The sequence below is a fragment of the Schistocerca serialis genome, chromosome 4 (assembly GCF_023864345.2).
Source record: "Schistocerca serialis cubense isolate TAMUIC-IGC-003099 chromosome 4, iqSchSeri2.2, whole genome shotgun sequence".
Taxonomy (NCBI): Eukaryota; Metazoa; Arthropoda; class Insecta; order Orthoptera; family Acrididae; genus Schistocerca; species Schistocerca serialis.
In genome coordinates, this window is record NC_064641.1 from 715831218 (window position 1) to 715857258 (window position 26041).

Sequence of the window (26041 nt, forward strand, 5' to 3'; positions counted from 1 at the left end):
GTATTGACTAAAAAAAGATACAGTGAGCTGTTGTAGAAAAATGTAAAAAATTATAAAGACAGATAGTGCATAAATGATGATGTACTAAAAAGAAATGGTAAGTATGAGGTCTATGAGGATCAATTACCAGGAAAGGACCATTAAGGAATAACTAGTCCCTACTAGAAATAGTAGAGTGGTCAAGTTTACAACTTGACAAAGATTAGATTATGAAAAAATCTTTTACTGATGATGTAATGCAAAGTAACTATGTAGAAATTAAAAGAATAGTATGAGAAGGAAAGAAATAGAGTATGACAAGGAACACATAAAAAAAAAACAGAATAGGAAAACAAAACTGTAATCAATAATGTGACATTACATCCTAACTTGAGCAAAGTGTAAGGCACCTCTGTAAGACCGCTGTAAAAAAAAATGAACCTTATGGTTTTAACACTCAGTGTAGGATGACGTCATCAGAGACCAGGCACAAGCTCAGATTGGACAATTAAGACATATCAAATCAGCACTGGCCTTTTCAAAGAAAATGCATCACATTGGCCTAGGGTGGTTTGGGGAAATCACAGATGACTTCAATCTGGAGGACAAGAAAGGGATTCAGATGTTGCTCCTCTGAAATATGGGTGCAATACTTAACCATGGTACACCTTTGCTCCATGGGAGGAATGGGGTAGCAGTGGCTAGCTCACCATCCCTTAAAAAAATAGTAGTTGTACAGAGAATATGCATATGGTGTTATGGTGAGAATGGAAGTTTTATTCGAACAGGATTTTTGACTAGTCTTAAGGAAATCACAAACCATAGGTCTATAGCGAATTTTACATGGAGAGGTCCTCAGCAGTGGGATTGACTTTTTGAAACCATCTATATGGTTATTTAGTTCAAGATCTCAGGTATCATACACTGCAGCCATTCACCCTGGTGAGCCCTAATTTGTGAGTAATTGATGAAAAACAAAATCAGAATTTTTTGTGACAACACTAAAAAAGTTGCATCAAATGGTCTGGTTGCATGTTGTAATAGATAGGATAGTAGCTTCACTTGTGGGAGGTTGTGGTTTCGAATCGTGCCACATGCAGTAAATTTTTTTTATTTTTAAATCTTTACCGAAATGACTTTGATCATCATTTTTATTTAGTTAACTGATCTAAATGTAATTTTTTATTTCCATTCCTTTGTCACATCATTTTAATCATAATATCAACTTCTTCATTTGCCCTCATTTTCCTTCCTATCATTCTTTTCCACTTGAAATCTTTGTTCATGTATTCTTAATTAATTTTATGTATTAATTTTGATTTAATTTCTTTTATCACCCTTTTTTGTCCACGTTATTGTGTTCATTACACCTACTTCTCGTTTTGTTTGAATTTCATTATACGTACAAACCCATCTAACATTTAAATCTTCTTCTGCTGTATTTTGTCCAGAGTGCAATAGGTATTTAGGTTATGTTTTAAATGCTTGTATGATGATTATGATGCAAAAAGAATTGCACATCTGGTAAAAAAAATACATTTTTTTCTCCACTACACAATCAATATAAATAGATTATTTGGTCTTTTATTTCTAACTAATAGATAGGAATTTTCAAATAACTGAATATAATAAATGATAAATATAATTAAATTCGTATTCATAACAATTCCCATTGGAAAAAGAATGATATAAAGAAAAAATGAAACAATTGAAAAAAGTTTGCATGGTGATTAACATAATATGACAAAGGAATAGAAATAAAAAATTACATTTAAACCAATTAATTGAACAAAAATAATGTTCAAAGTGACAAGATTCAAACCCATGACCTTTGTATGTGAAGCTTTTATCCTACCCATTACACTACACAACCAGACTGCATAATTTGACTTTTTTAACATTACTGAGTATTACACAACATTCTGAAAGTTTTTTTGTTAATTACAAACAAGGGGACATCAGGGTGAATGGCTGCAGGATGTGAGACCTGGGATCTTAACCTACATCACTGTATATTTTGTTTAAAAAAGTCAACACCACTGCTGAGGACCTCTCTGTGCAAGAAACAATAATATAAAAATATCTATTGTACAGTAAGCATACTGACATTGTTGTGCAGTATGATGAATAGTAACAGTAGTAGTAGTAGTAGTAGCAGCAGCAGCTGCTATTGGTGTGGGTTTCTGTCTGAAGAATGGCTTGATGCAACTCTCCACACTAAGCTATCCTGTAAAAACCTCATCATCTCTATTGCAACCTGCATTCATTTAAAGTTCTACCCTGTAGTCAAACAGTGGTCTCCCTCCACAAGTTGTACCCTCCCACACTTTCCTCCATTAATGCCTCCAGATGTGTCCTACTCAACCAATTCCTTTTTTCAGTAAAGTTGTGCCATAAATTTCGTTTTTCCTCCCATTTGATTCAGTACCACTTCTTTAGGTATTTGATCGATCCACCTACCCATCGGCATTCACAACAAAAACACATTTAAAAAGCTACTATTCTCTTGTCTAGACTGTTTACCACTCACATTTTACTTCCATATAAGGTTACACTCCAAACAAATACCTTCAGAAGAAACTTCCTAACGCTTAAATTTATTATTAATAATGGATTGCCTCAGCCATTTCACGATTGGTTTTTCTTTGAAGGTTGTACTGTTTCGTTCTTGCAATCCGCCCAATACTGTAATTTTCTCAGTTTGTCTGAAATCTCTATACCGTTCTACATGTCATTTCTGCTGAAAATTTGTGGTTCTTAACAAGAGTACTGATTTTGTATTTGTTTTCTGCATCTGGAGTCTAGCTGTTTTAAGATCTTTTTGAATTTTTCAGAGCCAATGCTCTACTGTTTTTTTTCCCCTACGATTTTTCTTCACAAGTTGTTGTAAAATCCTGTTTACTTTCAACCTTAAGATGGGAAAGAAATAAGAGATTATCTTCTCCTGCGCTGTGCTAGACTCTCCACAGGCAGTTTCACTGGAAGGATTCGCCAGACTCCCGAATGAGATTTTCACTCTGCAGCGTAATGTGCACTGATACGAAACTTCCTGGAAGATTAGAACTGTGTGCCAGATCAAGACTCGAACAAGTCTGGAAGGTAGGACGCAAGGTACTGGCAGAAGTAAAGCTGTGAGGATGGGGTGTGAGTTGTGCTTGGGTATCTCTGTTGGTAGAGCCAAAAGCCTGAGAAATGCAAAGGTCCCAAGTTCAAGTCTTGGTCTGACACACAGTTTTAATCTGCCACAAAGTTTCATTCTCCTCGAACTTCATATTTTTTATTTATGAAAGTTCTGATAATTCTTCTTTCACTTTTGAGGTGCTGATTACTTCTTCCTTCATTTTTAATTTGGAACAGGTTTCCACAAGTATAAGTGGCTTCCTGGAGAGTTACAATTTCATAGTGTTGGTTCTTAGTGTCTACTGGCAAGCATTACTTATTAGACATTTCAAGTTCAGAAATGGGCTTCATTTATTTTGTTCATTCTACTTGTCCATGTTCCTTTCTCATTTAAGCTATTCTTCATGATTTGTACAACATACAAAGGGTGTTCAAAAAGTTTTGCACAGTCGTCTCTAATTTTTTTTATTATTTTTTGCAGGAGGAAAATGAAATTTTTTGTGAACATACTTGGAACATTTGGATATACATTGAGCCTATTCAATGTAGCCTCCATCAGCTGTGACACATCTGGCCCAACATTCTTTCTATGATGTAAATGCACTTTGGTAAAATTCTGGGGATGCACTTTTACACCATCGCTTGACACAGGAAATAAGGTCTTTCTCACTATCAAATGTTTTACCATAAAGGTGGGCCTTCAGACGACTAAAGAGGTAAAAATCAGATGGAGCCAAGTCCAGACTGTAGGGAGGATGAGGAATGATTTTCCAACCCATTTTCCTGATTTTCTCCTGCATCATAAGAGTTGTATGGGGTTTGGTATTGTCATGGTGTAGTCTGATGAGCTGACCCTGAAGCCGTGGTCTGTGGGTCTTGATGGCACGTCGCAGCTTGTCCAATGACAAACAGTAATGGTCCCAGTTAATTGTGGAGCCAGGTTCCAAAAAGCCAATGAAAATGACACCACACTGATCCCAGAAGAAGGCCATCACCTTTCGGCCTGCTGTTCATGAAAGTCTTGGTTTCTTCTTCCAAGGGGAAACCGGATTACGCCACTCTATGGATTGGGTTTTGCTCTCAGGTTTGGACAAAAACAACCATGTTTCATTCTGGGTAATGATGGCGTCAAAACACTGTTTCCACTCTTCAGTAAAGGTCTTCATGAGACCTTTGCACACATTTTTCCTCATCGTTTTCATTTCTCTTGTCAATAATCTAGGTACACAACATGCACAGATTTTTCTGTATCCTATTGACTGCACCAGTGATACCACACTACCCAATATCAAATGAGTCACTTCAGCAAGCTGACATCTCGTCACACATCTGTCATTTTGGATGATTTGATCAATGGTCTCCTTATTCACATCACTCACTGCCATCGATGGTCTATCACATCATGGATTGTCTAGTAGAGAGAAATCACCTTCTTTAAATCCCTGCAACCACCGCTGGATACTGCTACGATCCACTGTGTCCTCCCAATAAACAGGGAGCAACTTCCTGTGAATCAATGTGGCAGAGTCATCGCCAATCTCGAAGAGGAACTCCATCACCGACTGTTGTTGCAACCTGGCATCTATTTCATGGTCCGTTATGGCTCACCTGTAACTAAAAGAAAATACTTTTTTGTACCAACTTACAGCTAAATGTTCCAAGTATATTCACAAAAAATTTCATTCTCCTCCTGCAAATGACACAAAAAATTAGAGACGACTGTTCAAAACTTTTTGTATTCAAGCTATAGAGCTATGTTAATCTTTTGATAGTTTATGAAGACTTTACTTATACACGTGGGTTTCATTCTCAGTTTTCTTCAAGGATATTTGTAATCTTATTTTTAAGACGATTTCTGCAGAGTGGGATGGGGATGAACTTCTTCCATGTCAAAAGCTAAAAGAGCTAAATCATCAAGAAACTACAGGAAGTGTGTTCTTATTGAGGATTTTGCTTAAATTGTGATATTCAGTGGTTTTTCTTTTTGCCAAATCTTCATAATTAAAATTGAGGGCTACATTGAAAAGTAGTGGGGATAATCCATCATCTCATGTTAGATCACTTTATATTGTGAGAACTTTAGAAATTTCTCTCCTGAACTTCACCTTGAAATTTGCATATGTTCAAGTTAGTTTGTTGATTTTTATTAATTTGGGATGGAGACTGTGCAATCTGAGGATTTGTAAATGCGGGTCTATGTGTACTATCATATGCTTTTTTGAAATCTATGTAGAGCATGGGTGAAATCCCCCTTGGTATTCTCCAGTTTGTGGTTACAGAGTGTTTTTGATCTTCTTGTAAATTATACTGACAAATATTTTACATTTGTATCCAGAAGAATTCCTCTGTAATTACCTGTGTTGGTTGGATCTCTATTTCAGAAATGTTTTTCTTGATACTGCCAACCTGCATTTCACTTCCTCTCTAGTTATATCGCTGCCAAAATAGGTAACCTCGTATACTACTTTTACAATGCCTTATCACACTCCATTATACTTGTTTCAATTTTGTAATGTTGACTTTATAGACCCTTCTTCAAGATGCTGTCAACTATGGTCAACAGATTTTCCACATCCTCTGTCGTGTGACAGAATCATGTTATTGGCACTTCTTAAAGTTTTTACTTTTCTCTGTGAATTTTAGTCCCCTTTCAAAATTTCTACTTGATTCCATTTACTGCTTGCCCATTGAATATATTGAACATCAGAGGTAAGCCATGGTCCTATTTCAAGCCCTTCTCAACTAGTGACTCCCTCTCCCTGGCACGTCCTTTGACGCATAACAGCAGTCTGATTTCTGTACAAGTTGCTGAAAACCTTTAGCTTTCTGGATTTTATCCCTACAGTAAGTCTGTTCCTACATTCCTTTGGAATACAGACAGATTTTAATTTCATATATTATAATCAATATTTTTTTGAAAGTCTGCAACTTTTTAACAGTCATAATTTAAATAATAAAAGATTGCACCAGTTACATATTTTTTCATGCTTAGCATGAAGCATTCTGAGAATTTATTCTGATTGTCAGGTGAAAATATTGATTATGAAAGTATTTTGTGTGATGTTTGCATGTGTGTTTTTCTTGCCTCTCTTGCACTGTCATCATATTTTTGAGTGTTTGTGCCTCCTCCATTTTGCATAGTACCACACATGTTGTGACATGGTACAAAATAAATTTTTGAAACATGTCATGCTAAGAATGGAAAAATTTGTAACTGGTACAGTATTTCATTATTTAAATCAAAAACTGATCTTTTCTGAGGTCAGCTTCTATCGGTTTTTCCATTCTTTGCAAAATAATTTGTGATAGCACTTTGTAACCATGACTTATTGAACTTATGGTAATATTCACATCTGTTAGCATCCGCTTTATTTTGAATTGGTATTATTACACTGAAGACTGACTTTACCTTTCTCAAGTGTTTTTCATACTTGCTGGAATAGTACTGTACAGAAGAGAAGAAATACCTCAGTGCACAGCAAACTACTCAATAATTGGGCAATCCCTGATAGTATTAACATTTTTGCGCTAACTTTCCAAAAGCACAAACACAATAATAATAAAGAAGAAACTGAGATATTGTCATGCAAAAACCTAGAACACAATGTGGGCATCAGACAACAAATGTTGTTCTTGTTGTGGTCTTCAGTCCAGAGACTGGTTTGATGCAGCTCTCCATGCTACTCTATCCAGTGCAAGCCTCTTCATCTCCGAATAACTACTGCAACCTACATCATCCTGAATCTGCTTAGTGTACTCATCTCTTGGTCTCCCTCTACGATCTTTACCCCACACACTTCCCTCCAATACTAAATTGGTGATCCATTGATGCCTCAGAACGTGTCCTACCAACCAATCATTTCTTCTAGTCAAGTTGTGCCACAGATACACCTTCTCCCAAATTCTATTCAGTACCACCTCATTAAGTAGGTGATCTACCCATCTAATCTTCAGCATTCTTCTGTAACACCACATTTTGAAAGCTTCTATTCTCTTCTTGTCTACACTGTTTTATTGTGCATGTTTCACTGCCATACATGGCTACACTCCATACTAATACTTTCAGAAAAGACTTCCTGACACTTAAATCTCTACTCAATTTTAACAAATTTATCTTTTTCAGAAACGTGTTCCTTGCCATAGCCAGTCTGCATTTTATATCCTCTCTACTTTGATCATCATCAGTTATTTTGCTCCTCAATTAGCAAAACTCATTTACTACTTTAAGTGTCTCATTTCCTAATCTAATTCCCGCAGCATCACCTGATTTAATTTGACAACATTCCATTACCCCTTTTTTTGCTTTTGTCAATGTTCATCTTATAGCCTCCTTTCAAGGCACAATAAATAGTACATAGAAAGCCATATTGCTGGTGTTGTCCAGGATTCTGCAGCTGTCTTCAATCTGCCCAGGGATAGTGTAGCAGCCTGCCACAAGATCAATGAGTTAAGTAACACAGAGAAGAATAAACAAAGTATATTGATATACGATATAAAGAAACTCAAATCAGCAAAATTCCACAACTGAAAAAATAATAATTCTTGCATCATCATATTCTGGCACAACACTTGATTGCAAATGAAAGTATTCGTGATTCCAAAACATGTATATGGTCATTATGGCGGGCCCAACGCAGACCTGCTGTAGAGCACAATACTGTAACATTTGATTAATAGAGTGTACTGGTTACAGGCTCACAGTAAATTTAACCTCTTATGAAGTTTGTTCTGAATAATCAATCATGATAAAAAGATATAAATACTGTTGTAAAGAACATACACACTTGCTCTGTATTCCCAGACTGCATGTGCTGATACTGCCTTGGATGCCAGAAGTTCTTACTTACTTCACCAATCAATGGAAACTAACATGAGAAGTGCAGAATGTGGACACAACAAAATGTAAATGAAATGTAGTTCTGCTCAACATATTTCAATAATAATACAAAAACAAATATTTTATTTTGACAAACAAATACAATCATTTACACATACATGCTCTAAAAATTGCATGCTCAGGTCATACATTAAATACACTCACTATGTACAATGTTTACAACACACATAACATCCTTTTAAAAGGCATTTCTATTATATTGCACTATAATTTTCAATTAGTCCAAGACAAATTAAGAACTGAACATTTCCTACAGCTTAAAACAGTGTCAGAGGCCTGGCTGCATGTGCTGATTCTTCCTTATTTATGCCAGGCATTAGCCACTGATCAACTTCCTTTCTACATATTGATGGGTTGGGTTGTTTGGGGAAGGAGACCAGACAGCGAGGTCATTGGTCTCATTGGATTAGGAAAGGACGGGGAAGGAAGTCGGTCGTGCCCTTTCAAAGGAGCCATCCCGGCATTTGCCTGGAGCGATTTAGGGAAATCATGGAAAACCTAAATCAGGATGGCCGGACGCGGGATTGAACCATCGTCCTCCCGAATGCGAGTCCAGTGTCTAACCACTGCGCCACCTCGCTCGGTCTACATATTGATAACTGAGTTTGCATATTCTGGTAGGTTTTTTGTTGCATTATTTTTCCAATTAGCTTAATGCATATCATTATCACATGAGTGTGGTACTATATTTTCACTTGAATATTAAGAAAAATCAGCTACTGTGCACTGAATTAAGTGTAACTACAGATTCTTCAATACATGTGTGGACACCAATTAACTAAATCTCCAAGAAAATATATAAAAACTGCAATCCAATTAAACTATGCATCCAAATTTGTAGTGTTTCACAAGAAACAAAGTTGGACTGCTCACTGTTTTGTTTGAATATGTTCTTTTTGAAAAGATGCAACATTTCTCATAGTAGAGCAAAAAATTTAACAGATACTAGTGCTTGAAAATAACCAAGAAAGAAGACAACCAAATGATTATGACTAATTTTGTTCCTTTTACAATTTCCACTTTTTTCTTTTGGCATGTTTTTTTATGTGTCTTTATACAGCTTACTTTTGCAACACTGGAAATCTTAATCATAAAGATGATCATAATGATCTCAACACAAAACATGCTGCACAAGCATCAGCTGATCCAATTAAGTGAACACATGAATCGGCTACAACTGTCGGCACTAGAATAACAGAAATTAGCAGCCCAACATGATAACTGAAAGGGGATTTGTGTTAAATATTTACATGATGTTCTTAAAATAAATTCTCCTTTATGGTAAAGACTACAACAAAACACACTAGATTACATGGAGTTTTTTAACATATCTATAAATTGCCAGAAATCCACTGCCTCACATATTGCTTTAGTAAAGCCAGCTAAAACACTGTATTCCTCAACATACAAGATAATGACCTGGCTGATATGTGCACAGAATAATGCATACTGCATCAGGAGACTTTATTTTATGACCTACTTTCTTTTCCATCTCATCCTTAGAGATTTCCAGGGACATTTAGTTACATACCTGTATATTACCCGTCTATATTACTTGCAAAGCATTTAGTTTTTAGTCACTCTCTCTCAACAGTTAATCCCTCACTCTTACTTTTGAAGAAACTCTTCTTTTGTTTAAGTTACAAATAAGGCTTTTCTGCTTTTTTTAAAAAAATTTTATCCATGACACAGTCTTGTTAAAAACATATACTCACTTGAGAATTAACCAGAAACACAACTACTGCAGAAGAAGTGATGCGTGTCCAATCTGAAGTGACCAAATAAACGATGCATAAAGGTCAGATGCTTGCACACATGGTAATAAACATACCACATAGTTGGTTACAAAAGCATCAGAGGAACAAATCAAACAAATTGAAAATGAAAGTGAAAGACAAAATAATCTTTGAAATATATTGCAATCTGTTTCTGTTGCTTGAGACACGACAAGAACTGTACATCATTAACCTCGTCTAAGTGTTTTACTTGGCAGAACAACTGACATATGCATTACTACAATGGGTTAAAGAACTCCTTGTTACAGTGCACAGTTCCCCACATTTGAAGTGAGAGACAGAGGAGGGAAATCTAGTCACTACAACAAATCAAAATGGGAAAATGTGTAGCTTATATTTCAACTTAAGGTTGAGTACAAATTGTTAATAAATTACTACGATAAGACTGAAGCATTTCAAAAAGTTCCTCATCTTTTATGTACAACTGTATTGCAGTGAAGTGAAGCATTTAGATCTAAATCATATGGTTTCCAAAAACAAAGTCTACATCTGCAAAGAGTACAAAGACACACTACCAATAAAGTTTAGAACAACAATGTTGTACTGTTGCAGATACAATGCTACTCCTCTTGAAAAATGGAAGTGTTGGGATTATTCAGGAAGTAAGTTAATATAATGTCAAATCACTTCCATAGCAATGTTTGAGGTTATACAACTGAACAGCATTTAAAAATAAAAAAGTGTTATAAAAAATAAAACAAACTTTAAATGTAAACATTTTAGATTAGGCTTGATCATGGCCATTACGAACATCAACTGACAATACAAATTACTGTAATAAGCAATATTTATTATGCTTCACTTTCCACTATACACTTTGGAGGATTATATCCCAATCATCAGGTAGAAAATTTGTTTTTTAGTATGTTACAGTGTTGCTCAGTTGCATGACTCAATTGATACATTACATTAAGAAAGAAATACGAGACATGATTGCTGGCCAGTGCTTTCCTTTGGGAGACAAAATATTTGTATTTTCGGCAGATACATAAGTGGGGAAGGTTTAAAAGGAACAGAGGTCACTTAGATTCCACGTTGAGAGGGACTCATAAAGATCTTTTTCGACCCTTGTCCTGACTACAAGTACTAGCAAGCAATTGTGTCTCACATTTATGAGTTTTCTCGGTTGGATTTTCTTTTGATGCATTACATTAACCCACAGACAGTATGGAAAAACAAATCACAACACGTACAGAATCATAATTTAAGAGCGACCACGTAACTGACAAGATAACAGCCATAAGTATGGAAAGCCTTTCAATGTGGATCACTGAGCCGAATAATATGATGATGAATTGCTCCTAAAAGCTCACTGATCTGGAAGCAAACATGAGATTGTGTCACTAAAGAAAGTTTAATATGTTCAAGAGCTAGAACTGGAATTCAGAAGTTGCCACAGGGAACGACATCTCACAAAATAGAGCAGATATTAAGAATGGAATAGAGTGAAACTCAATCAAAGAACCAATTAAAATTGAAGTTTGAACAGGGTAGAACAAAAAAGAGGAAGAGACATGTCAGTCAGAAATACAAGGTAACATAGGTTTTTAGATTTGGGTCTATAATTACAGTGGAAGAGCAATGACAAGAAATAAACAGCCAACTAAAATTTTATCAAAACATTAATCCTGAAGTATGGCCAGTTATACTTTGAAATAATAAGTCTTGAAAAAAATCACAAATAGCACACAACATACCAGAGCACTTCCACATACAAGAAAAGCATGTACATACTGACATATGACAATGAACTTACCTACAACCAAGATGATACAAGAAGCAGTGATAGTGCAGAGTTTAGTGACTCACTGATGTTGAGTTGAACTTTAAGCACAGACTGGGCAAGGCTATGACAAGAAATATGTTTTGATATTTTTGAAGGAACCTAAACTGACAAACAAAATTTCAGACAACCTAAATCACAATGGTCAGACAAGAATTTGGAAGGTTACATTCCCTCCAGCATCTTAATCACTGCTCCAGTTCGCATAAAAAGCAGACACAATCTAACTTGTCAGGATATCTGAATAGCATAATCCTAACTTGGGAAGGAAAAGCTTGCATGATACAAGAAACATTACACATCAGTTTATTTGACTACTATACTTTCAAGTTGGAAAAAATACTTTCTACACAACTGAAACCAGGAAAAGCTCTGGAATATCCCTAACCTTAGCAGTATACAAATGATAATTAATACTTCTGCACAGAAACAAAAATGTTACTGATGTACAGCAAAAGGCTAGATTCCTTAACACTAAAATATAAAGCTGAACTTCTACAAACTGCTGAGAAAAGTTTTTGCAAATCCTGAAAATATGACAAAAATGCCCATGAAGGTAAAAAAGGAATACTAAACCAAAGTTTTAAGAAAGGAGAGTAAAACTAGAGAGAAAGTCATGCACATATATCAGCATTTTATAATTAAGGGTAGTAGAACATACATCGAAAATAGGTATACATACTCAAAATAGCGCAAAGGAAGGTGATTACAAATGCAAAAGTAAAGAACAAAACACTGGCTTTAGCTCTAAATGTCACTGGTATACAATACTCTTTATATTCTTTCACAATTTTACACCATACCAACTAAAGTCTATGTCAACTGAACTGGAAGACTCATTCATAAACTTTCTAGTTTTCCTGGTGAACAAACAGTATAAAATATTCATGGATGTCTAGCAATGCTCAAGAACACAAGAACAGCTGGAATATTACTTGCAAATGTCAAAGACTGGCTAAGGAATGCTATTATTAAGTTAAAAGCTGAAGATATAATTTCCTCAAAGAAAAATAACTAAAAGGAAACAATAGTAAAGCTGTTAATTATGCTAAGCAAAGGAATGACATTTGACAGTCCATGAATGCCAACCATTATGGTTTAGAACTTCAATGTTGATACTCATGAATAATTCAAAAGTACATACCATCTCTAGAGATTTCTACACATACATAAAATGAAGGGAAGAAAGAGTTGGGTTTAATGTGTCATCATCAATGAGGTCATTTGACTTGAAGCCGATTGGGAAAGAAATTGCCTTAAACAATTTAGGGAAACTGTAGAAAACCTAAATCTGGGGGGCCAGATGGAGATTTAAAATGCCGTCCTCCAAAATGGAAGTCCAATTCTGCATTTAAAGTCAAGGGTTTGTGATGTAACACCTAACTCCATGATAAGTATCTCTGTATGTACATAATTCAATACACACTAATGGTATTCTTAAATGTAACAATGCAAGACACAATGGACAAAAACTGAGCTACCAAGAAATAACATCAGAGAGTACCCCAAAATGCAGCAGTAGCTGTGTCTAGTGTGACATATCTTTATACAACAAAAAATAATAAAAGAAATGGAGGTTAGGATGTAACGGGTTGTTGTCAACGAGGTCAGTGAGGGTGGAGCACAATCTTGGACTGGAGGAAGTTAAGATAGGAAAGCAGTCTCTCATTTCTAGAAGAACCAGCCCAGTGTTTGCCTTAATCAATTTAGAGAAACTGCAAAAAATCTAAATCTGGGTGGCCAGATGGGAAGTTGAATCATCGGCCTTCTGAATGCAAGTGCATTGTGTTACCAATATGTCACCTTTGTCGATCTATATACAATAACCTTGTTTGTGAAGCCAATGCCAGGCAAGAGGAGGAATATCAGATCACTATGGTATCAAACCATGGAGAAATCTTAGCAACCAACAAATAAATAAATGCCATAAGGTACTCAACCTTTATAATTGCTGCAACTCTTATGTCAATTTAACTGTTTATTTACTCCAGTTACTTTTTATTTTACTTCACCAGACTGAACAGCTTTCATTTGAGACTTCACCACCACAGAAAAATCTAAGGTGATGACAGGAATCAAAGCCATGACCTTGCCAGTATGCTTAGAGAGGTGATTCAGTGATACAGAAATTCAAATAGGTATGACTCAAACTTAGGGTTTAAAATGTTAAACAGCTCATAGATGTCAATGAACAAAGAGAGGATGCAAATGCAACTAGATAATCACACATCAAATATGTCCCAGGACAAACACCTTTTGAGAGCCATCACACAAAAGGAATGAGAAAGGAAGATTAGTATTTAACAACCCTTTGACAACGAGATCACTCGACATGGATCACAAACTCAGATTATGGAGGGATGGGGACAGGGACAGAATCAGCTATGTTCTTTCAAAGGAACCATCACAGAATTTGCCTTATGCGATTTTGGGACATCATGGCAAATCTAAATCAGGATGGCCACACACAGATTTGAACTGTCATCCTTCCAAATGCAAATCCAGTGTGCTATCCACTGCACTACCTCGCTTGGTCTATGACACAGAGTTGCTAATTTTAATGACTGCTGGCAAGCCAAAAGTCATAAGAACTGAGGTCATCGGAAGTCTATCTCACTATTTATAGTTCTGTCAGCCAAGAAGTCACGCAATTAACCGATCTTAAAGCTAAAAAATATTACAGATTAGAAGAGAGAGAAAAGGCAAAGTAATACAAAAAATTAATGCAGGAGGAAACAAAATGGGTATAGAGAAGCAGTTTGTAAAGAAAACAGATAAAATGACAAAAGTAAGACCAGTTGGAAGGAACATAGAGTGAAGATTCAGAAGGGAAGGAATAAAATAAGGATTTAAACTCCCATCAGTGGTAAGAACATTAGAAAGCATAAACTTGGGTTGAAGAAATAGAAAGCATAAGCTTGAGTTAAAGAAGAATGGAGCACGGAATCAGTTGTGATCTTGTCATTTGAACCATCCCAGCATTCACACTCTACAATTGGGGAAATCATATCCTCATTCCTTCGAAAAGAAAGTACAGTACCTTATCAATTTGCAATACCATTTGACAATGAATTCAGGAGAGGTGTAATACAAGGAATAGGTTGGAAGAAGTGGTAGGTTTTATGGTGTGTCTGCTCTCAGAGTGCACTGGACGAAATTTATCTTGAATCTCGAGAGCAGTGGGCAACATTTTTTTCATTTGAAACAAAATCTGTTTCATTTGAAACAAACAGCATGCAAAAAATAAATACTATCGTACTTATGTAAACACACAGATTAATGGGCTGCAGAAACTGGATTGGAATTATACTATTAGCATTAAGTTAAAACAAAAAGCACCCATATATGGGCTAGACAAAATTTTATTAAAAAAAAAATGTACAGTTTAAAATATTTAACAGCTTAGCTTCACTGTATATACAAGTAGGCAATACTTACAGCCAAAGATTCACAATCTGGAGATTATAAAAATGGAGATTTGAGGAAAATTTTGTGTAAACATAAACCCCCTTTCCCTTTGGGCATATTGAGGTTAATTTACATGTCCAATTGTAAAATATGAAATCGCTGTTGGCCAGAATGGAACTGGTAACAGTGCAAATAAATTCTTTAATCTGGAACCCGACAGCTTTTTCACAAAGAAAATGTGCAACAGAAATGTCATGATGAAAGCAAATATTGCCACAGGAAGGGATTTAACTGATAGTGATACATTCATTATACCACCATAGCACATTACTCTTCAATGTAACGTAATTTTTTATATTCATCTTCTGTCCACCACTCACTGCCCATGGATTAGACCTTAAGCCTGTTCCAAGTGCAGCTTACATGGCAGTATGAGGAGAGATCTACAGACATGGGACATGTGATCAGCGTGTCACCAACTTCTCCCACCAATATCACAACTTGATGAATCCTGATGATCCCACTGCTTCTTTATTCAAGCATCTTTTCTTTTGGTCTTATGAGACTGAATGGACCCCCTTCCAGACCTCCCTATCTCAAAAACATCCAAGGAGTTACTGGAATCAAACCTGGGACCTTCAGCAATGACGGCAGTGATGATAACTATTCGGCTATGGAGGCAGTCTTTATTATTTATCCAATGAAATAAAATTTGTTTTGCAATATGATAAAATACAAACTTCTGTGTACCAACATTTTTTCATAATACTTCTTTAGAAATAGCGACCTACTAATTTCTGAAAAATCAGGGTATGGCACAAGACAAAACTAATTATCTTTTGGAAAATGGACACTGGGAATAATATAGCCTTTTTACAAGCACCAAAGGTACAACAGGTTCCATACAAAAAAAAAATACAACAATCTGATTACTGTATTTCACAGACAATACTAATCTTGTGGTAGGGCATTGCAAATGATCATCAAATAAAATCTAAATAAGATAAATTAGGACACTAAAAGTAACATGAGTAAGATTTAACCCTACTTTTTGCATACTGCTGAGTACCAAGTATTGTTTATTTATGATTAATTTTCTCCCTTCATTTACCTCATCTCTTCCTGGCCACAAACCAACTCTACATCCTTGTCCTCATAAAGAGTCTGAAGGGCAAAATCTTTTATTTTACAAGACCAATGGAGAACATACAGTATTCTGTGACATTATCAGCCAGCCTGTGCTTCCAACTGTTCAGAAATACAACCTAGCTATTTGTAATTAAAATAAAATTATGACTAATGAAAGATGGGAATATCTATAATTAATTGATAATTCCATGATTCAAGTGCAATTTCTATAGATGCCGACTGTCTGCTGCCTAAAATGGAGCAGTTGTTATGACTATAAAACATTTTAAAGGAATATTTGTGAAACTGTTACTACTGTAAACTTAACAAAATGTTTTAATAGTCTGTTTTCTTTACATATATAACAAAATGTAAATCACAAGAAAGCTGAGTAATTCAACAGAGTACTGCTTTTACGTAACTTTTACGTAAATATTGTTCTAAAGTAATCTAAATCAAAAAGTCATATTTTTATTTAGTGATTTTAGAAGTTCATAATTTACCGATATAACATCAGTCAAATATCCGTTGAATGGCTTACTTCTATAACTTAATATTTATATTCATGTTCTTGAAGTTTCAGGACTGGGTTGAAATTTCTTTCTTCCTGCGTCTTCGATTTACACTGGTAGTGTCATCTGTTACACTGTTCTCCGGGCTCACAGGAGGTGAAACTGCTGTTCTCTTTACACCACGTTTATGGCCATGATTTGTTAATTCCTTCTCCGTTGTACTTGAAGTAGATCGAGATTTATTTGAAACAGATACTTTGTGTTTTTCCTTCATATGTTGGTTTTCCCCCCGTTTGTCTTGAACATTAGAACTACTTTCATTACTTGAATGCACACCTACTTTTAGTGTTTTATTCTTTGGAGTGGCCTTTCCATCTTCTTTGCTAGCAATTTTGCTGTCAAAGGAACCAGTGACAGGAGACGGAGCCCCATTGGTGCTTATTCTGTTATGAGATGAAATGTCACTATCTTGAGAACTGTTTGTATGTGTTTGCTCTTTACCCAGTCTGTGGCTACCTGCAAGGTCTAAACTGTCACTCTGTATCTGAATACTTTGCCTTCTACTTGTGCGTGGTGTTTCAGGTATATCCTTTGATGCTGCACTTTTTATTGTGTTTGGATGATTGCTAGTAGAAGCTGTTTCAGATGAGGTACCTGCACGACTGTTACTACGCCTCAGGGTAGCTCCAGAATTTGAAACACGTTCTGAGACAGGTTTTGGTGTAATGAACGCATGGTCTGAAACAGGTTCTGATGTACCTTTGGTAGGGGTTTTAGTGATACCTGCTGCAGCTACTGAGGAACACACACTGGGCTGTGATGTTCTGGCCTCAGTAACTGTTCCAGACTTAGCTGTAGCGGCTGGTGTTCTTGCACTTAATTTGTCTTTATCACCAGAGGTATTTGAGTTAGACACTGGTGTTCTTACTGCAGACATTTGTACGATGCTTTTACGCTGTTCTCGAGCACTGCTGGTGGTACGTGGTGTCTCTTGCATTTCTGCAGGTTTACTCTTGTTCGAGTTTCTCTTCTTCCTACTTTCATCAGCATTGCTCTCTGATAGACGATTAGTATTTGAACTTTTTCCTGTTGTGTTTGTACCTGGTGTAACATGTGCCTCAGATCTATTTTCATTATTTGATAAAGATTTCCTTTTTTGATTATCTCCATGGCTCTGTTTTGTATTTGGAGTCTTGGAGGAGAGACGTTGTATGCTCCTCCCTGTTTCATTGATCATATTCTTGCTTTGCTCTTTCGCTGATGGTGTCCCTGCTTCGCCTTTGCCAGCTGGTTTCTCTATTACTGCCTGGGGACTGTTACCTGAACTTGTGCTTGGTACAGGTTCTATTTCACCATCTACCACTGTGTCGCAACTTGCGGCCTGCCTAGATGCAGCAATTTGTGCTTCCAGTTGTTTTTGTTGTTCCTCGTGCTTCTTCAGATCAAACAATATTTCTGCAGCCAGTGTCTTGTCATCAGCAAAAATTTCTTTAATCTGCAATAGGGGACAAATTATAATTAGAAAGAGACAAAGAGAGAAACACCAATAATTAAAATTTTATGGCCTACTTAATACATTTCCAACTCTGCAGCAATCATAGTAATAGCACCAGAAGTAGTAGTAGTAGTAGTAGTAGTAGTAGTAGTAGCAGCAGCAGCAGCAGCAGTAGTAGTAGTACAGAAAAAAGAAAATCAGGAAGTTAAAGATTTCAGTTTTGTTTTTACATGCAGTATTCATTAGAGAAACTGGATATACATTAGTACATTACTATTACAAGCAGAACTGTAATGCTTATTGCCCATCTGCTCCCAACTAACATATGTCGTTCATATTTTATGACAATAAGACATGATTGTGAAAATTTCTTATTTGATTCGCAAATTAATAATTACTGATGTATCTTTGCCACCAAATACTACTGAGCAAGTATTAGAATGATAGACTGAAGCAGAAATGCATATTCTCTCCCATTTTCACTGAGTAGACAAGGTACAGACTCACCTCATTCTTAAAGTCCCTCATCAATTCTTTGATGTATGACATCAGATCCAAAACAAGTGGTGACATAGCAGCTTGTAGCTTTGTCTTCAGTTGTATGACAACAGGTACAATATTTTCAATTGTATTTCGTTTTACACACTAAAAACATAATAGTCACTATTAATCTGGTGATGAAAAAGATAGGAAGTTAATGAATTCTTAATAAACACTGACAAAGGTTTACACATTCCATTTTAAGTTGCATGTTACCTGGGAAATAATCGTCTTCTTTGCAGTAGTAAGAACAGCTGCAGCAGCTTCTGACTCATCTGCTGCAGGTTCTTCCTCTCCTTGAGACCGCAATGAGGACAATTTGATCTCGTCACATGCCAACACCATCAGTGAATCTTTCAAAACATGTCTACCAGCACCATTCAGTGACATTTTGTCATTCACCACAGCACCTGCAGAAAAAAGTTTCATCTCTTCTATTCAAGACTAAAATAAAAGTTTGTCACTTAAATGTTCACAAATGAAATATTAAACACAACAGTTGAAGAAACTGATTGTTGGTATAATTCTCCAAGGAAATAAAATTGGATCACTTCATTACACTCCCTATAACACCATAAGCTGTATTTTTAAAAGGAGGAAGAATGGTGTGAAAACTGGAGACAGGAATTTTTGATTTTTTTTCTGTACTACATACCTACACCACAAGGGATATGCCATCAGCATTTGTACCTATATCCTTCACCCTATACGTTATATTGTTCCTGCAACTGCACCAATTTTCAACCTCTCTGATTATGTTATATTTGGAGGAAGACGAAGAAGAAGAAGAAGAAGAAGAAGAAGACAGACACTGGAATACTGTGAGCAAAAATAAACCACAAGATCAGTTGGTCACCTGAAATTTTGCTTTAGATTTCTTGCTGCTTAGTTACAAAAATTATCATTTAATTCATTTGAGTGCAATTCCTCCCTTGTATAACATTTGAGTATCCTCTTATTTACAAAAACAATGTGTGAAACCTTCTCAAGTCTTTATGAGCATTTCTGTTTTCCAAAATGAGGAAAACCAAACTGTTTTGAAATACCAAATCTTCACTGTTTATTTCAGTGTCTGGTTTTCAAATCCCTCTAATGCTCAACGGTGAAACTCACATCTGAGGCTTGTTTGTTTACAATGTGAACACATATTTCGTCGATTAAGATGTGTCTTTAAACTTTTACATTTGTTTGTAAAATATAATTAAAGAATTCAAGCTATTAGGAAACATTCAAACAAAGTCTCACATATATTTGAATGCAACCCCCCCTCCACACACACACACACACACACACACACACACACACACACACACACAAGTACAATTTCTTTGCTTGTGGAATCATAAGCTTTTAATGATATTTTATTCATTATTTTACCTGTTTTACATTCTGTATACTTTCTTCAGTGTATGTAGTTGTTATAATACTGAAGGTTTATATGTATTCTAAAGTTTTGATAGACACAATCAAAGTCTGACATTTATTTAGGAAAATAGTATGCAAAAGCTAGTCTACAGTTATGATCATGCTAAATTTTTAGTAAAAGAATTACCAGTCTCAAAACATTACAACATATGTCTTCCTCAGGGGAGTATATTAGAATCTACTCTGATCTTGATAATGAGTGATCCTAGAGATTCCCATTTCACAAGTTTATATCTTCTAGATGAATGAAGACAGAGATTTGGAGAAAATTTTTAACATAAAAATCGAAAGTAAAAGCTCAACTTGACACCAGCTGTAAGTTGTCGAGTCATGTGGCTGCCATTGGGGTCTCCCTGGTGCTACTAGTTCGCTTGCTTGTTTGTTACCCAATGAGCATCAATTTCATGACAATAACACAGCAAAAGTGAGAGACACTCCAAACCTTCATGTATTTTGTGCCATTTCCTGAGAAAAGGTTTAGAAACTATTCATTTTTTGTGGGAAAAATGGATACCTTGGAGATCTGGAGTCTGGGATATTTCATTATTGCATAACATGCTAAAAAATTAATATTTCAGAAGGTATTAGCACAAATGAACTGGCACCTGCATGTGAGAGCATTTCTTAACTATGAGCTGCTTTTGTGGAATGTACCGTTGTATGAGGGGATGGAGGTGGGGGCAGGGTGGAGGTGAACTGCAACACCACCAAACAACAGCAGTGAATGTAACTCTACACAATTTTGCAAAAGAATGGGATGAGTCTGAATCTTTGCTACACACCCATTGGAGGGCACACTGAACATTTTCGAAAGGTAAATATACATTTGTCATCCTAAATGTAATTGTGGAAAAGTACCCCAAGGTTGATATATGCTTAAATTTAAAAGATACACCCATGTAACATCGGATGCTTCTTTTGGGGAGTGGGGGAGGAAAAAAATAGTTGCCCTATGCATTAGTTACAATTTACTCCAAGTTTCTATTTTCATTCATGTAGAATATACCCTTTTTTGAAATATCCTGTATACATCAATGACATTCCTGGCAATGTAAGGCATGGAGAAACAATTTTCTTTGCTGATGACAGCAACATTATAGTTAGAGGTCTGTGCTGATGTGGATATCTGTGGACATCACCAGTAATATTACTTTGCAGATAACAGCTTGTGTGGATATGGAGAATCATAGGTATATCTGTGGGGTATCTACAATAATAATTATTTAGTTGTTAACAGTTAAAGGGCAGAGTCAATACTGTTACATGACATTCCACACTATAACTGTGCATCCTACCAGCAGCTGCCTTGCATCTGACTCCTGAAGTGTCACAAAATGATCTTGATGAAAGTTGGTGGGCATGTAGATGTGGCAAAATAGTACAATATAATTTTTTTTGTTTGTGCCAATTTCACTTTTAGGGGGTACAACACATTGCAAAAGGTAATTTAGTATTTTAGCTTTAGGGGGAAAATCATCAAAATGTTGATATACAAAAAATGTTTTTCATATAAAAGTCAGTATGTAATTAATGTTATTGAAAACTGTGTAATCAACTTTTGTAATGATCTGAAAACTTGCGAAATACCCTACCACCATTAATTAATTTTGAAAAATGAAAACCTTCATTACAACATAAATTAAAGAAGATTTCGAGCCATGTACACCCCTGTGTAATGAAGCTGGTTTCTGGAATACCACTTCTGGAAAATAAGTTGTACACAATTTGCTGTCAGAGTATTGTCAACATACCTATTTAAAATATCTAAATATTCATTACTATCCTAATTATTTATTTTACTTACATTTGTTTTATGTTTGAAGTCATTATGTTACATTTTACATTCATTGCATGCGTATTTTGTTAATTGAAAATAATAACTAACTCACCATTACGATATAAAATGATTACAATAATGATAATCTGTAAAGAAACACTTACAACATAATGTTTTTTCTACACCATGCACATATACAATGGAGAAGACAATATAAAACAAATTGCAGCAAGATTTTAAATTGTAACGAGTGATCCTCTAAATACCCAGATTTTTATCAGGCATATATCACTGCATCAGTAAGATTTGGCAAAGAAGATCAATTATGAACTAATGACTGTAGCTTGATTATATTGATTCTCAAGTGGAGACTGACATCGTAATCATTCAACAGAGCTAGACCTGAAAATCTTCTCACAAAACTTGTTCAACATTGAAAGCTTGTACATCCCATTCCCTTTACTGTCGAGCCCTTTGGGATCACAACAAGTTCCTTGTCCTCAGGTACAATGATCTCAAGAGTTCTTTAACACTGACTACCACAAGAATCTAACAATAAAACAGACAGAGGACTAAGAAAGAAAACACCTTTCAAGTGTCTTTTGGCCTGAAAAGCATTTGTTTCCTAGATTTCAATGCTGTCACAAGGACATTCGGGGCTTCAAAAAGATATTCTCGAAATCTCTGTTCAAAGTTGCCTATGAAGAGGCTTGAGGTCAGTGTGAAAAAAGCTGTTTAGACTGTCATGTCCAAGGACAAGAATCACCTGGTGATCCCAAAGGGCTCAATGGTACAGGTACAATCATGGAATGTATATGGCTTTTGATGTTGGAAAAACTTTGTGAGAGGATTTTCAGATCTAGTTCTGTTGACCCTGCCTCTTCCCTATGAGTCATGGACCTTACCAATGGTGAATATGCTCAGGGTAAAAGAATGAAAGAGGAAGCCTTCTAGTAGAATTTTGCACGGAGCATAATTTAATCACTTGTAAGAATCATGAAAGAATGTCATACACATTGAAGAGACCTGTAGACATTGGAAAGTTTCAGACTGATTATAGAATGGTAAAACAGACTTCGGAATCACACTTTAAATTGTAAGACATTTCCAGGGGCAGATGTGGACTCCCAACAGAATGGTTATGGCCTGTAGATTAAAACTGAATAAATCGCAAAAAGGTAGGAAATCAAGAAGATGGGATTCGGATAAGTTGAAAGAACCAGAGGTTGTTCAGAGTTTCAGAGGGAGCATTAAACAACAATTGACAAAAACAGGGGAAATAAATACTGTAGAAGATGAATGGGTGGCTTTGAGGGATGAAATAGTGAGGCAGCAGAGGATCAAGTAGGTAAAAAGACAAGGCCTAGTAGAAATCCTTGGATTCCACAGGAGATATTGAATTTAATTGATAAAAGGAGCAAATATAAAAATGTAGTAAATGAAGCAGGTGACAATGAATACAAACATCAAAAAAATGAGATTGACACAAAGTGAAAAATGGCTAAGCAGGAATGAACAGAGGACAAATGTAAGGATTTAGAAGCATATATCACTAGGGGAAAGATAAATACTGTCTACAGGAAAATTAAAGAGGCCTAGGGAGAAAGCAGAAGTAGCTGTATGAATATCAATAGATCAGATGGGAAACCAGTCCTAAGAAAGAACAGAAAGCTGAAAGATGGAAGGAGTATATAGAGAGCCTATACAAAGGAGATGGAGTTGAGGACAATATTATAGAAATGAAAGAGGGCGTAGATAAAAATGAGATGGGACATATGGTACTGAGAGAAGAATTTGAAAGAGCATTGAAATACCCGAGTCAAAACAAGACCCTGGAAGTAGATGACATTCCGTTAGAACTACTGATAGCCTTGGGAGAACCAGCCATGGTCAAACTCTTCCATCTGGTGGGCAAGATGTATGAGACAGGTGAAATACCTTCAGACTTCAAGAAGAAGAATATAATTTCAGTTCCAACATAAGGAAGTGCTGACAAGGGTGACTATTATTGAACTATCAGTCTAATGAAAGATGGCTGCAAAATACCAACACGAATTATTTACAGAAGAATGGAAAACTCATAGTAAAGCTGACCTCAGGGAAGATTGGTTTGGATTCCAGAGAAATGGGACACACAAGGCAATACTGACCCTACAACTTCTATTAGAAGACATGTTATGGAAAGGCAAACCTACATTTATAGCATTTGTACTCTTAGAGAAAGTTTTACACTATGTGGACTGGTGCAGACCCTTCAAAATTCTGAAGGTAGCAGGGGTAAAATAAAGGGAGCCAAAGGCTACTTACAACTTGTGTAGAAACTAAATGGCAGTTACAAGAGTCGATGGGCATAAATGGGAAGCAATGGTTGAAAAGGGAGTGAGACAGGGGTGAAGCCTATCCCCAATGTCATTAATCTGCACAATGAGCAAACAGTACAGGAAATCAAATAAAAATTTGGAACAGGAATTAAAGTCCAGTGAGAAGAAATAAAAACTTTGAGGTTTGCTGATGACATTGTAATTCTGTCAGAGACAGCAAAGGACTTGGCAGAGCTGCTGAACAGAATGCACAGTGTCTTGAAAGGAGGATATAAGATAAACATCAACAAAAGCAAAACAAGGATAATGGAATGTAGTCAAATTAAATCAGGTGATGATGCAGAAACTAGATTAGGACATGGACACTAAGAGCAGTACATGAGTTTTGTTATTTGAGCAGCAAAATAACTGATGATGGCCAAAGTAGAGAGGATATAAAATGTGCACTGGCAATGACAAGAAACTATCAGAAAGTTTTTATAAAGTATTTGTATGGACTGTAGCTATGTATGGAAGCACAACATGGATGATTAACAGTTTAGACAAGAAGAAAATACAGGTTGAGTAAGAGGAAAGGTACATGCTTTGAGGGGTGATAGTATTAGTGATTCTGAACAAAAAACTTCATGCGGATGTATGCCCTATTCCAAATGGTTTCAAGGTAGAGCACATTTAATATCACTTTTGTACGTTTTTCTTGAATAACTCAAAAACCGCACACTCCAGCAAAAACATGTCACAGTACAAAATTATAATATATTAAATTTCCTACAAAAACGACCCATTCATTTTTTTTCTCTAGAACTAATGGTTTGTGCAAAGAGATGCGAGAATGTTGGAAAACTCGCTCGACACGCATGCGCTGTAACTTACGCAGTTTTTGAAGGCCAATTTGAGGTAGTGTGTTGAGGTAGCAAGATGAGATGAACAGTTTGGGACACTTGTGGCCTATCAAGTCAGGAAACTACCTCAAATTGGCCTACAAAAACTATGTAAGCTACAGCACATGTGCGTCGAGCGCGTTTTTCAAGATTCTCACTCTCTCTTCGCACAAACCATTAGTTCCAGAGAGAAAGTGAATAGGACCTTTTTGTAGGAAATTTAATATAGTTTAATTTTGTACTGCAACACGTTTTCGCTGGAAGGTGCTGTTTTCGAGTTATTCAAGAAAAATGTACAAAAGTGATATTAAATATGTTCTATCTCGGAAACCATTCAGAATAGGGCATACGTCCATATGAAGTTTTTTGTTCAGAATCACTAATACTATAACCCCTCAGAGCATGTACATTTCCTCCTGACTCAACCTGTAGAAGCTTTTGAAATGTGGTTCTACAGGAGAATCTGAAGATCACTTGGGCAGATCACGTAACTAATGAGGAGGTACTGAATAGAATTGGGGAGAAAAGAGATTTCTGGCACAACTTGACAAGACGAAGGGATTGATCGGCAGGGCACATTCTGAGACATTAAGGGATCACCAGTTTAGTACTGCAGGGAAGTGTGTGGGGTGTTAAAAATTATAGAGTGTGACCAAGAGATGAATACAGTAAGCGGATTCACAAGGATGTACGCTACAGTAGTTATTCAGAAATGAAGAGGTTTGCACAGGATAGAATAGCATGGAGAGTTGCATAAAACCAATCTTCAGACTGAAGTTCATGATATGAATCTCGACCTGAGAAACAATATCTGCAGTCACTAAAACACAATAAATTCTCTGTGCCAAATCTTACCAATGTACCAAAATACAACTGAAACAAATCATGATATTTAAAAGATCACATTTTTCTTCAATCACTCGAAAACCGCACACTCCAGCAAAAACATGTCACAGTACAAAATTATAATATACTAAAT

At 36.0% G+C, this 26041-nt stretch overlaps 1 protein-coding gene across 1 annotated transcript in view; it reads right to left on the reverse strand.

The window, feature by feature from the left end:
• Positions 1-14864: 14864 nt before the first annotated feature.
• Positions 14865-26041, reverse strand: part of LOC126473234 (condensin-2 complex subunit D3-like) — a 156028-nt gene continuing 144851 nt past the window's right edge. Inside the window, exons 10-12 of the mRNA XM_050100148.1 lie at positions 18875-19068; positions 18626-18763; positions 14865-18118 (exon numbers count right to left, since the gene is read on the reverse strand). Of these exons, the coding sequence (XP_049956105.1) occupies positions 16691-18118; positions 18626-18763; positions 18875-19068 (1760 nt within the window). The 3' untranslated portion in view covers positions 14865-16690. The remainder of the gene's footprint in view (positions 18119-18625; positions 18764-18874; positions 19069-26041) is intronic.